This window comes from Dendrobates tinctorius, unplaced genomic scaffold (assembly GCF_039654945.1).
Source record: "Dendrobates tinctorius isolate UK_male_01 unplaced genomic scaffold, ASM3965494v1 ptg000111l, whole genome shotgun sequence".
NCBI classification, from domain to species: domain Eukaryota; kingdom Metazoa; phylum Chordata; class Amphibia; order Anura; family Dendrobatidae; genus Dendrobates; species Dendrobates tinctorius.
The window spans coordinates 30,189,416-30,201,485 of NW_027361779.1; the positions used below are offsets into that span (position 1 = coordinate 30,189,416).

Below are 12,070 nucleotides of genomic sequence, written 5' to 3' on the forward strand. Positions count from 1 at the left end.
ACAAGAGGGCTTCTCGGCCTTTTAGGTCCTTTCGCCCCTTCTCTCCCACAGACGGTTCATCCCAGCAGGACCGTAACACTGCTTCCAATGACCGGAGAAAGCCGTCGTATAAGCCAGCCCCTCGCTGGAGATCCAGGGGTCAGCCTTCCAGGTCCTCAGGCGCTCGATCCGGAAGGTTTTCATCTATGTGACGGGTCACCCCCACCTGGAAAGCTTTCCAGGGTGGGAGGCAGACTTTCCTTTTTCAAGGACGCATGGCTATCCGTTGTCGACGACGCTTGGGTCAGGGAAATCATCACGTCCGGATACAAAATCGAGTTTTCTTCCCTCCCAAACAGTCGTTTCTGTCTGTCCCGATCCCCAAAACAGCGATCACAGGTTCCAGGGTTCCTTCAGGCCGTCTCCTCTCTCCTTTCCGCCGGAGTCATCGTTCCCGTTCCTACAAACGAGCGGTTTTTATGGTTCTACTCGAATCTCTTTGTAGTCCCAAAAAAGGACGGCTCACTTCGCCCAATTTTGGACCTCAAACGGCTCAATCGCCACGTGAAGATCCGCCATTTCAAGATGGAGTCTCTGCGGTCGGTAATAGCCTCAATAGAGCCCGGAGAGTTTCTCTGCTCGGTGGATATACAGGATCCCTACCTCCACATCCCCATTTCTCGCCAGCATCAGAGATACCTCCGCTTTGCGATTCAGAACAACCATTATCAGTTCGCGGCCCTTCCCTTCTTCCTATCCTCCGCCCCTCGTGTCTTCACGAAGATGATGGCAACAGTCATGGCCATCCTTCGATCCAGAGGGATTCTTATCATCCCTTACCTGGACGTTCTCCTGATCAAGGGATCGTCCCGCCAAGACTGTCTTCACAGCCTTCACATAACCTTGGATGCCCTCGGACGCCTGGGATGGATAGTCAACAAGGACAAGTCCACTCTGTGCCCTACCCAGCGTCTGACCTTTTTGGGCATGGAGTTCGATACGAATCTGGCCCGAGTGTTCTTACCGAGGGACAAGTTTTCAACCCTTCGCAAGGGGATCCAGTCCCTTCGGCGCTCGAGGGTCATGTCCCTTCGGTCCTGCATGAGAGTCCTGGGGAGGATGGTAGCCTCTATGGAAGCAGTGCCATTTGCACAATTCCACTCTCGCCCTCTCCAGCTGTTGCTCCTGTCAGTCTGGGACAAGACCTCGTTTTCTCTGGATCGCCCCATTCTTCTTCCGCTCAGAGTCAAACAATCGCTAACTTGGTGGACGTTGTCGACGTCAGTTCTCCGCGGATGATCCTTTCTCCCGCCTCAGTGGCAGGTCATCACCACCGATGCCAGTCTCCTAGGATGGGGGGCGGTCTACTGTCAGAACGGCCCAAGGGCGTTGGAACGCCCAGGAGACTCTTCTGCCCATCAACCTTCTGGAGATCAGGGCAATCTTCCTCGCTCTCCTTCGTTGGCAGCATCTTCTAGTAGGCAAGCCGGTCCGCATTCAGTCAGACAACGCCACGGCCGTGGCATACATAAACCACCAGGGCGCTACTCGCAGCAGGCAGGTGATGTCGGAAGTGGCAAGGATACTTCGTTGGGCAGAGCGTCACGTGCCGGCGATTTCCGGCGTTCACATTCCAGGGGTGGAAAACTGGGCAGCCGACTTCTTGAGTCGCCAAGGGCTAGCGTCAGGCGAATGGTCCCTTCATCCCACAGTCTTCAGTCAGATATGCCAGCGCTGGGGCACCCCGGACGTCGATCTCATGGCCTCTCGGATGAACAACAAGGTTCCTCACTTTGTAGCCAGGTCCAGGGATCCATTAGCCGTCGGTTACGACGCCCTAGTAATCCCGTGGTCCCAGTTCCACCTAATCCCACCTAAGCCCTAATCCCAAGAGTAGTCAAGAAGATAAAGTCAGAGGGCATCCCGGTCATCTTAGTGGCTCCAGACAGGCCGAGACGACCTTGGTACGCGGAGCTGGTGAACATGCTCACGGACGTCCCCTGGAGGCTTCCAGACCGTCCAGATCTTCTCTCGCAAGGCCCCCTTTACCACCAGAGTTCTCAATCTCTGAGTTTAACGGCATGGCCGTTGAGGCCGCGATTCTGAAGGAATCAGGGTTTTCCAACCGGGTCATTCAGACCTTGATTAAGGCTCGGAAGCCTGCTTCTTCCCGCATTTACCATAGGTACTGGAAGGCCTTTTTTCGCTGGTGTGATGAAAACGATGTTTTTCCACTATCGTTCTCAATTCCTTCCATTCTTGGTTTCCTCCAATCCGGCTTGGATGCGGGCCTATCCCTCAGTACTCTCAAAGGCCAGGTATCTGCCCTAGCAATCCTCTTCCAGACGGATCTGGCTTCCTTACCGCAAGTGAAGACCTTTCTCCAAGGAGTCGCCCATGTGGCTCCTCCTCATCGTTCTCCGATAGATCCATGGGATCTCAATCTTGTTCTTGGCGCTCTCCAGAAGGCGCCATTCGAGCCGATTCAGGACATCCCTCTGTCTTTTCTTTCATGGAAGGTGGCTTTTCTGATCGCCATTACTTCCATCAGGAGAGTTTCTGAGCTGGCGGCCTTATCCTGTCGTTCTCCTTACCTTATTCTCCACCAAGATAAGGTTGTTCTCAGGCCAGTTCCTTCTTTCCTTCCGAAAGTGGTATCCCCCTTTCACATTAACGAAGATATCGTCCTTCCATCATTTTGTCCTGCGCCTGCTCATCCTCTGGAAAAGTCGCTCCACAAACTGGATGTAGTGAGAGCCTTGCGTGTTTACCTTGCCAGGACCGCTTCCTTTCGCCAATCTGATTCCTTGTTGGTCATTTCTGAGGGTCGCCGGAAAGGTCTTCCGGCTTCCAAGTCCACAATTGCTCGTTGGATTCGGTCTACCATCCTGGAAGCCTATCGTCTTCAGGAGAAACGGCCTCCTCCGGGGGTGAAAGCCCACTCCACCCGAGCTGTAGGGGCTTCTTGGGCTGTGCGACACCAGGCTTCGGCCTTACAACTTTGCAGAGCCGCGACCTGGTCATCTTTGCACACCTTCGCGAGGTTCTACAGGGTTCATACCCAGGCCTCGTCTGATGCTGCTCTTGGTAGGAAGGTGCTGCAGGCGGCGGTGGCGCATCGACCGACCTAAGCCCTTCCTTATTTCGTTCCTTTATTGCTGTTCCCACTCTCGGGACTGCTTTGGAACGTCCCATGGTCATCTGTGTCCCCCAATAAGGCGATAAAGAAAGAGGGATTTTGGGTTCTTACCGTAAAATCTCTTTCTTGGAGCCTTCATTGGGGGACACAGCACCCGCCCTGTTTAATTAGTACCGTGTTGTGTCTGAGAGTCCCTTGGAGTTGGTACATATGTTTATGGTTTTGGTTGCTTCTACTGCTTTTTCACCAACTGAGGTGCTTGGTGCCTGTCGGTGGGTGTATACTGCCGGGGAGGAGCTAAGTTTCTTGTTTTGCATAGTGTACGCCTCCTAGCAGCAGCAGCATACACCCATGGTCATCTGTGTCCCCCAATGTGGCTCCAAGAAAGAGATTTTACGGTAAGAACCCAAAATCTCTCTTTTTCAATGCAGAATTGGCTGGAATTGAGATTGGACGCCATGTCGCTTTTGGAGAGCCCCTGATGTGCCTAAACAGGGAAAAAATGCCACAAGTGTCACCATTTTGGAAACTAGACCCCTAAAGGAGCTTATCTAGATATGTGGTGAGCACTTTGACCCCCCAAGTGCTTCACAGAAGTTTATAACGCAGAGCAGTGAAAATAAAAAATCACTTTTTTTTCCTCAAAAATGATTTTTTAGCCCGCTATTTTTTATTTTCCTAAGGGTAACAGGAGAAATTGGACCACAAAAGTTGTGCAATTTGTCCTGAGTATGCTGATACCCCATATGTGGAAGGGACACCACTGTTTGGGTGCATGGGAGAGCTCGAAAGGGAAGGAGCGCCATTTTGGAATGCAGACTTTGATGGAATGTTCTGTGGGCGTCATGTTGCGTTTGCAGAGCCACTGATGTGCCTAAACAGTATAAACCCCCCACAAGTAACATTTTGGAAACTAGACCCCCCAAGGAGCTGATCTAGATGTGTGGTGGGCACTTTGAACCCCCAAGTGCTTCACAGACATTTATAATGCAGAGTTGTGAAGTCGTTTTTTTTCTTTTGTTTTTTTTCCAAAAGTGATTTTTTTTTTTTAGCCCCCAATTTTTTTATTTTCCCAAGGGTAACAGGAGAAATTAGACCCCCAAAGTTGGTAAATAGTGGAAACCCCTCAATTCTTGCTCCAACCCTAACCCCAATGCTAATCCTAATTCTAACCCTAATCCGCCCTAACCCTAATTCTAACCCTAGCCCTAATGGAAAAATGAAAAAAAAAATATTTTCTTTATTTCATTATGTTTGCCTATCTAAGGGGGTGATAAACGGGGGTGACTATTTACTATTTTTTTTATTTTGATCGCTATGATAGTTTATCATAGTGATCAAAATGAATGAATGGATGAATTCCCGGCGGGTGCACTGTGCATGCGCCCGCCATTTTCTCCGGATCCAAGATGGCGGCGCCCACCGGAGGAAACCACAGGGACCCAGGACCACCGGGAGGGGACAGAGGACCACCGGGAGGTACGGGGGGGGGGGGGGGGGGATCGGGGACCTTATTTCTCTCTCCTCTGATGTGCGATCACATCAAAGGAAGGAGAAATTAGATGCAAAATCGCGGCTTTTTTTTTTTGTGGTCGCCGTTATAGGGTTAATAACGGAGATCGCAAAAGCGGGGTCGGTAAAAACCGACCCGATTCATGTTCTCTGGGGTCTCTGCTCCGAGACCCCGGAGAAAATCCGACACTGGGGGCGCTATTTACTTTCTCCACAGTGCCGTGAATTAACGGTGCTGTGGTTTAAGTACCCGTAATTACCGCCGTTAAAAGGCGTATTGGCGGTCGTTAAGGGGTTAATAAGTTTATATTTGTCTTAATATGATACAAATGAGCGTGTATCGTACATTACGACTCTTCTGATTTTCCCCTATTTGTTCCTAGTTCTGATTGTGTTCTCTGTTTTGTTTCCTGCAATCTGTTTAGAGACGTAGCTGCTGCAATTGACAGGATGGAGAAATACAACTTTGATGAAATGGTGTATGTGGTATGTATTTAGGTTATCCATTATCCCCAATGAGAACAGTCATCATGCACATACATCTTGGCCTAAGGAGTCAGTGGTGTGTTCTTTTGGACTCTCTTTGGCAGCCACGCGTCCCCATAATGTTTATCTGCCAGAAAAATAACTAAATGTTTTTTCTTTATCGCCTTATTGGGGGACACAGAATACCATGGGTGTATGCTGCTGCTGCTAGGAGGCTGACACTATGCAAAACAAGAAAATTAGCTCCTCCCTGGCAGTATACACCCACCGACAGGTACCAAGCACCTCAGTTTGTGCTTAGTGTCTGTAGGAGGCGGACCGGGATCTCCCCAGATCCGCATTTAATCCTTTTCTTTTCAGGTTTTAGTTGTGTTTTTTAATGATTTCCCTTTCTTTTCCAGATACAGCATCAGGAAACGGGATGTGAGTTCATCCTGCTTTTCCTATTAATGCGGCTGAGCGAGCAATGTGGTATTGCCCACATCGCACCTCTCAGGACCGCAGGCAGGACCTTCCCCTATCACCCTCGGGTGCTATGGGCTTATAACGGTGGCCGGTCCTAGCCGAGTACCCTCCTCACCCCTCTCCCGGGACAGGGCTGAGAGGAAGACGGCGGTCGCCAGCGGTGACGTTTCCCCTACCATGAGCCGTCTTCTGCACCATACGGACATAGTGCGGGTAATGAGGATCGTTTCTCCCAGGGGCCTGCTGGCTATCGTGGGCCCCTGCGGTCATCCTCCTCAAGGACGTCAGGTAAGCGGATCCAGATGTCCCCTCCAGCCCGGCTCTTAAATATGGACCCTAGCCCTGCAGCGTTACAGCCAGTACTGCGCTGTATTAAAATACAGCCCTGCACCACGCTATCAGGATCAATACCCTTCCCCCTTTTTGAATTTCCCGCCAGTTTTCCTTCTCCAAGCACTGTTAGACGCGCTTATCATCGGGGGGTTCAGCGGTGGCCTCCACAGGCAGCATCCTACCCGGTGGCTGCCCTGTCCCTGTGACTTTCCTATCCCTGTGGCCTCCCGGTCTCTGTGGGTCCTGTCCCTGTGGTTTCTTTGCTCTGGGCGCGCCGTCGCTCATGAGGGCAGAGGGAGCACTTTCACTTTCATTTAAAAAAAAAAAAAGATATGGAAGCTTCTCCCCTCTCCCTGCGCGCGCTTTCTTCGCGCACTTTTACAGCATATCACAGGGCTGCTTTCACTTCAGCCCTGTCAGTGGGACATTTACCGCGCCCCCTCCTCGGTCCTCTTCCAATCAGGGCTTGGCGATTAATCCCCGCCCACTGCTAGCGTCTCTTCCTGCCTCTCTCTTCACAAGATTTCTTCCTGGGGGACACAACGCTGTTTTTTCTGCATCTGAACCTCGGTAGGCTCGGCGCTGCTTCAGCTGACGATAGAATTAGCTCCCATCCGCAGTTCCACATCAGGCAGTGTTTCTACCCCTTTGACATATGCCCAATCCTGCAGGGGCTCTCTGCTCTAGGACCCACCGCTATTCACTACGCCTGCGCGCGCTGTAAAAAGAAGTGGGTATCAGGTCAGTCGTCTCCCTTCTGTCCGTCCTGCAGCCCTTCCTCCATGTCTGCCCCTCAGGAGCTCTCCGAGCCCCGGGTTGAGAGCACCCCACCCCCTGAGTGGGCCGTGGCGATGTCTCAGTCGGTCTCTGATCTCACGAAAGGGTCTCAATCTCTGGTCCAGGTCTTAGAGCGGTTACCCCAGCTATGTGCAGCCACCTGTGCGCCGACCGCCTCTCACGGTGAGTCGCCAGCACCTGACCGCGACCCTCAGACGGACAAGCCGGGTAGGGGCTCTAGGAAGCGGGTCCTGTCTGGCTCTTCTTCCAGTTCGCAGGGTCCCTCCGCTTCTCCCAGGCTACGCTCTCTGTCTCCATCCTCAACAGACGATCCTAGGTCAGACGATGATTCCCAATCTGGATCTGACTCAGAAGCGGACAACATAGCTAGAACTTGGGATATGGTAGATATGGTCTCATATCGGCTATATTCCAAACTCTCAAGATAAAGGAGGATAAGGCACCCCCTCAGGAATGCCCTGTTTCCTTTAAGAAAGCGAGGCCTCCATCTCGAACCTTTCCTAATCACAAAGAGTTTGACACTTCCTTAGCCAATCACTGGCAACATCCTGAGAAACGTTTTTTCAGGCCGCAAGTACTCAGATGTACTATATCCCTTCGATGCAGATCTAGTCACGAAATGAACCAAAGCTCCCGAGGTAGATCCACCAGTTTCTCGGATTTCCTCTAAGACGGTTCTTTCCCTTCCGGACGGAGCTTCTCTTAAAGATCCAACAGACAGGCAAATAGAGTTGTTGGCTAAGTCAATTTTTGAGGCATCCGACGCTTCCCTCTGTCCTATCTTCGCCTCCGCTTGGGTGGCGAAGGTAATTTCTGCTTGGGCAAAGATTTTGCGCAAACGCATTTCAGCAGCAGCCCCTCAGGACGAGCTGGCGGATTTAGCAGACCAATTTAGTCATGCGGGCAAATACCTTTTGGCTGCCTCCTTGGACGTGGCTGGGTGCGTAGCAAGAGCTAACAGCAACATAGTAGCCATACGCTGCATTCTTTGGTTGAGGTCGTGGAATGCGAATCTCGGATGCCACTGGTGGAAAGAGCATTTCCCTTCCCCAGTCCCGCCCTAAGAGGTTCTTTAACAGGAAGGCTTCTCGGCCATTTAGGTCCCTTCGCCCCTCCTCTCCCGCAGAAGGTTCATCCCAGCAGTACCGGCATCCTGCTTCCAGAGACCGGAGAAAGCCTTCTTATAAGCCAGCTCCCCGCTGGTGATCCAGATGTCAGCCCTCCAGGTCCTCAGGCTCCCGATCCGGCAGATTTTCATCTAAGTGACGGGTCACCCCCGCCTGGAAATCTTTCCAGGGTGGGAGGCAGACTTTCCTCTTTCAAAGACGCATGATTATCCATTATCGACGACTCTTGGGTCAGGGAAATCATCACATCCGGATACAAAATCGAGTTTTTCTTCTCCCCCAGTCGCTTCTTTCTGTCTCGATCCCCAAGACAGCGATCACAGATTCCAGGGTTCCTTCAGGCCATCTCCTCCCTCCTTTCCGCAGGGGTCATCGTTCCCGTTCCTGCAAACGAACGGTTTTTAGGGTTCTACTCGATTCTCTTCGTAGTCCCGAAAAAGGACGGCTCTCTTCGTCCAATTTTGGACCTCAAGTTACTCAATCGCCACGTGAAGATCCGGAGAGTTTCTCTGCTCTGTGGACATACAGGATGGCTACCTCCACATCCCCATTTCTCTGCGGCATCAGAGATACCTCCGCTTTGCGATTCAGGACAATCACTATCAGTTCACGGCCCTCCCCTTTGGACTAGCCTCCGCTCCCCGTGTCTTTACGAAGGTGATGGCAACAGTCAGGGCCATCCTTCGATCCAGAGGGATTCTTATCATTCCTTACCTGGACGATCTCCTGATCAAGGGTTCGTCCCGCCAAGACTGTCTTCATAGTCTTCAGATAACCTTGGATGCCCTCAGCCGCCTCGGATGGATAGTCAACGAGGAGAAGTCCATCCTGTGCCCTACCCAACGTCTGACCTTTTTGGGCATGGGGTTCGACACGAATCTAGCCCGGGTGTTTCTACCGAGGGACAAGTTTTCAACCCTTTCCAAAAGGATCCAGTCCCTACAACGCTCGAGGATCAAGTCCCTTAGGTCCTGCATGAGGGTCCTGGGGAAGATGATAGCTTCCATGGAAGCAGTGCCCTTCGCACAATTCCACTCTCGCCCTCTCCAACTGTTCCTCCTCTCAGTCTGGGACAAGACCTCGTTTTCTCTGGACCGCCCCATTCTTCTTCCGCTCAGAGTCAGACAATCGCTGACTTGGTGGGCATTGCCGGCGTCAGTTCTCCGCGGAAGGTTTTTTCTTCCGCCTCGGTGGCAGGTCTTCACCACCGATGCCAGTCTCCTGGGGGGGGCGGTTTACCATCAGAAAACGGCCCAAGGGCACTGGAACGCCTAGGAGACTCTTCTGCCCATCAACCTTCTGGAGATGAGGGCAATCCTCCTTGCTCTCCTTCGTTGGCAGCATCTCCTCGTAGGCAAACCAGTCCGCATTCAGTCAGACAACGCCACGGCTGTGGCGTACAAAAACCACCAGGGCGGTACTCACAGCAGGCAGGTAATGTCAGAAGTGGCAAGGATGCTGCGCTGGGCAGAGCGTCACGTTCCGGCGATCTCCGCTGTTCACATTCCAGGGGTGGAAAATTGGGCAGCCGACTTCTTGAGTCGCCAAGGTCTAGCGTCAGGCGAATGGTCCCTTCATCCCACAGTCTTCAGTCAGATATGCCAGCATTGGGGCACCCCGGACGTCGATCTCATGGCATCTCGGATGAACAACAAAGTTCCTCACTTTGTAGCCAGGTCCAGGGATCCTCTAGCCGTCGGTTGCGACGCCCTAGTAATTCCGTGGTCCCAGTTCCAGCTGCCTTACCTGTTTCCTCCCCTTGCCCTCATTCCAAGAGTGGTCAAAAAGATAGTCAGAGGGCATCCCAGTCATCCTAGTGGCTCCAGACTGGCCGAGACGCCCTTGGTACGCGGAGTTGGTGAACATGCTCGCGGACGTCCCCTAGAGGCTTCCAGACCGTCCAGATCTTCTCTCGCTAGGCCCTTTTTACCACCAGAATTCTCAGTCTCTGAGTTTAACGGCATGGCCGTTGAGGCCGCAATTCTGAAGGATTCAGGGTTTTCCAGCCGGGTCATTCAGACCATGATCAAGGCTCGGAAGCCAGCTTCCTCCCGCATTTACCATAGGTACTGGAAGGCCTTTTTCCGTTGGAGCGATGATAGCGATGTTCTTCCACTGTCATTCTCCATTCCATCCATTCTTGGTTTCCCCAATCTGGTTTTGATGCGGTCCTATCCCTCAGTACTCTCAAAGGCCAGGTGTCTGCCCTAGCAATCCTCTTCCAGAAGGATCTAGCTTCCTTACCGCAAGTGAAGACTTTTCTCCAAGGAGTCGCCCATGTGGCTCCTCCTCATCATTCTCCGATAGCTCCATGGGATCTCAATCTTGTTCTTGGCGCCCTCCAGAAGGCGCCGCTCGAACCAATCCAGGACATCCCTCTGTCTTTTCTTTCATGGAAGGTGGCTTTTCTAATCGCCATTACTTCCATCAGGAGAGTTTCTGAGCTGGCGGCCTTATCCTGTTGTTCTCCATACCTTATCCTCCACCAAGATAAGGTTGTTCTCAGGCCAGTTCCTTCCTTCCTTCCAAAAGTGGTATCTCCCTTTCACATTAACGAAGATATCGTCCTTCCATCGTTTTGTCCTGCGCCTGCTCATCCTCTGGAAAAGTCGCTCCACAAACTGGACGTAGTGAGAGCCTTGCGTGTTTACCTTGCCAGGACCGCTTCTTTTCGCCAATCTGATTCCCTGCTTCTCATTTCTGAGGGTCGCCGGAAAGGTCTTCCGGCCTCCAAATCCACAATTGCTCACTGGATTCGGTCTACCATCCTGGAAGCCTATGGACTTCAGGAGAAACGGCCCCCTCCGGGAGTGAAAGCCCACTCCACCCGGGCTGTTCGGGCTTCTTGGGCTGTGCGACACCAGGCTTCGGCCTCACAACTTTGCAGGGCCGCGACCTGGTCGTCTTTGCACACCTTTGCGAGGTTCTACAGGGTTCATACCCAGGCCTCGTCTGATGCAGCTCTTGGTAGGAAGGTTCTGCAGGCGGCGGTCGCGCACCGGCCGACCTAAGCCCTTCCTTCTGTCGTTCCTTTTATTGCTGTTCCCACCCTCGGGACTGCTTTGGAACGTCCCATGGTATTCTGTGTCCCCCAATAAGGCGATAAAGAAAGAGGGATTTTGGGTTCTTACCCTAAAATCTCTTTCTTGGAGCCTTCATTGGGGGACACAGCACCCTCCCTGTTTAAGTTGTACCGTGCTGGGTCTTCGAGTCCCTTGTTGGGTTGGTACATATGTTCATGGTTTTTGGTTGCTTCTCCTACTGCTTTTTCACCAACTGAGGTGCTTGGTGCCTGTCGGTGGGTGTATACTGCCGGGGAGGAGCTAATTTTCTTGTTTTGCATAGTGTCAGCCTCCTAGCAGCAGCAGCATACACCCATGGTATTCTGTGTCCCCCCAATGAAGGCTCCAAGAAAGAGATTTTACGGTAAGAACCCAAAATTCCTCTTTTTTTTTTTTTACCATGGGTCGTCTATGGTCGACAAATGCCTGGGCATCCATCATGTGTCCAATGTTGGGTGTATGCCTCCCAAGTCTATACACCTTACAGTGGTTATGAATATACTGTCCCTAGCCTTAGGCTGGGTTCACATTGCGTTAAGGAGTACGTTTAACGCATCCGCTACATAACGACATTAACGCTATGTAACGGATGCGTTAACGCACCCATAGATTGCTATAGACGAGCGCATCGCTAACACGTGTCATAACCGGCATGCGTCATCGATGTGCCGTCATTCTGTGACGGACCCTCGGACGCTGCAGACCGCGTCCGAGGGTCCGTCACTGCTAGCGCAGATGAAGCATCTGCTCTAGCGGGATCTCATAACACGATCTTGGCAGGGAATAGCGTTAACGCAGTCCGTCAAAGCTATGCGTTGCACGGACTGCATTAGCGCTATGTGAGCAAAGCCTTAGATAGCTGTTGGCTCAGCAACTTATGTCTGTCCATACACATGAACGCTCATTTCAGCTTAACATTCATGTGTTCTCAATGGGTAGAGGACACCTCTGGCAGTAGCTTCTCTACTGGGAGAACAAGAGAAATGGATTGTTTAAATGCACAGCCTCGATCCTTCAAGTTGGAAGACTCGGCTGACTTTATTTACTGTTGTGGTTGTGGGGTAAGGATTCCATAGTAACTCAGTTCTTACCTTCTCCATTCTGGCATCTGCTCTTAAAAACACCTGAACCTCTTCCTCATTTCCACAGCATTCTCAGAGATGTACTGT

At 51.9% G+C, this 12,070-nt stretch overlaps 1 protein-coding gene across 1 annotated transcript in view; it reads left to right on the forward strand.

Annotated features, from left to right (window-relative positions):
• RARS2 (arginyl-tRNA synthetase 2, mitochondrial) overlaps positions 1 to 12,070 on the forward strand; it is a 106,456-nt gene that overhangs the window by 45,683 nt on the left and 48,703 nt on the right. The window contains exon 12 of the mRNA XM_073589604.1: positions 5,056 to 5,116. Coding sequence (XP_073445705.1) covers positions 5,056 to 5,116 — 61 coding nt within the window. The remainder of the gene's footprint in view (positions 1 to 5,055; positions 5,117 to 12,070) is intronic.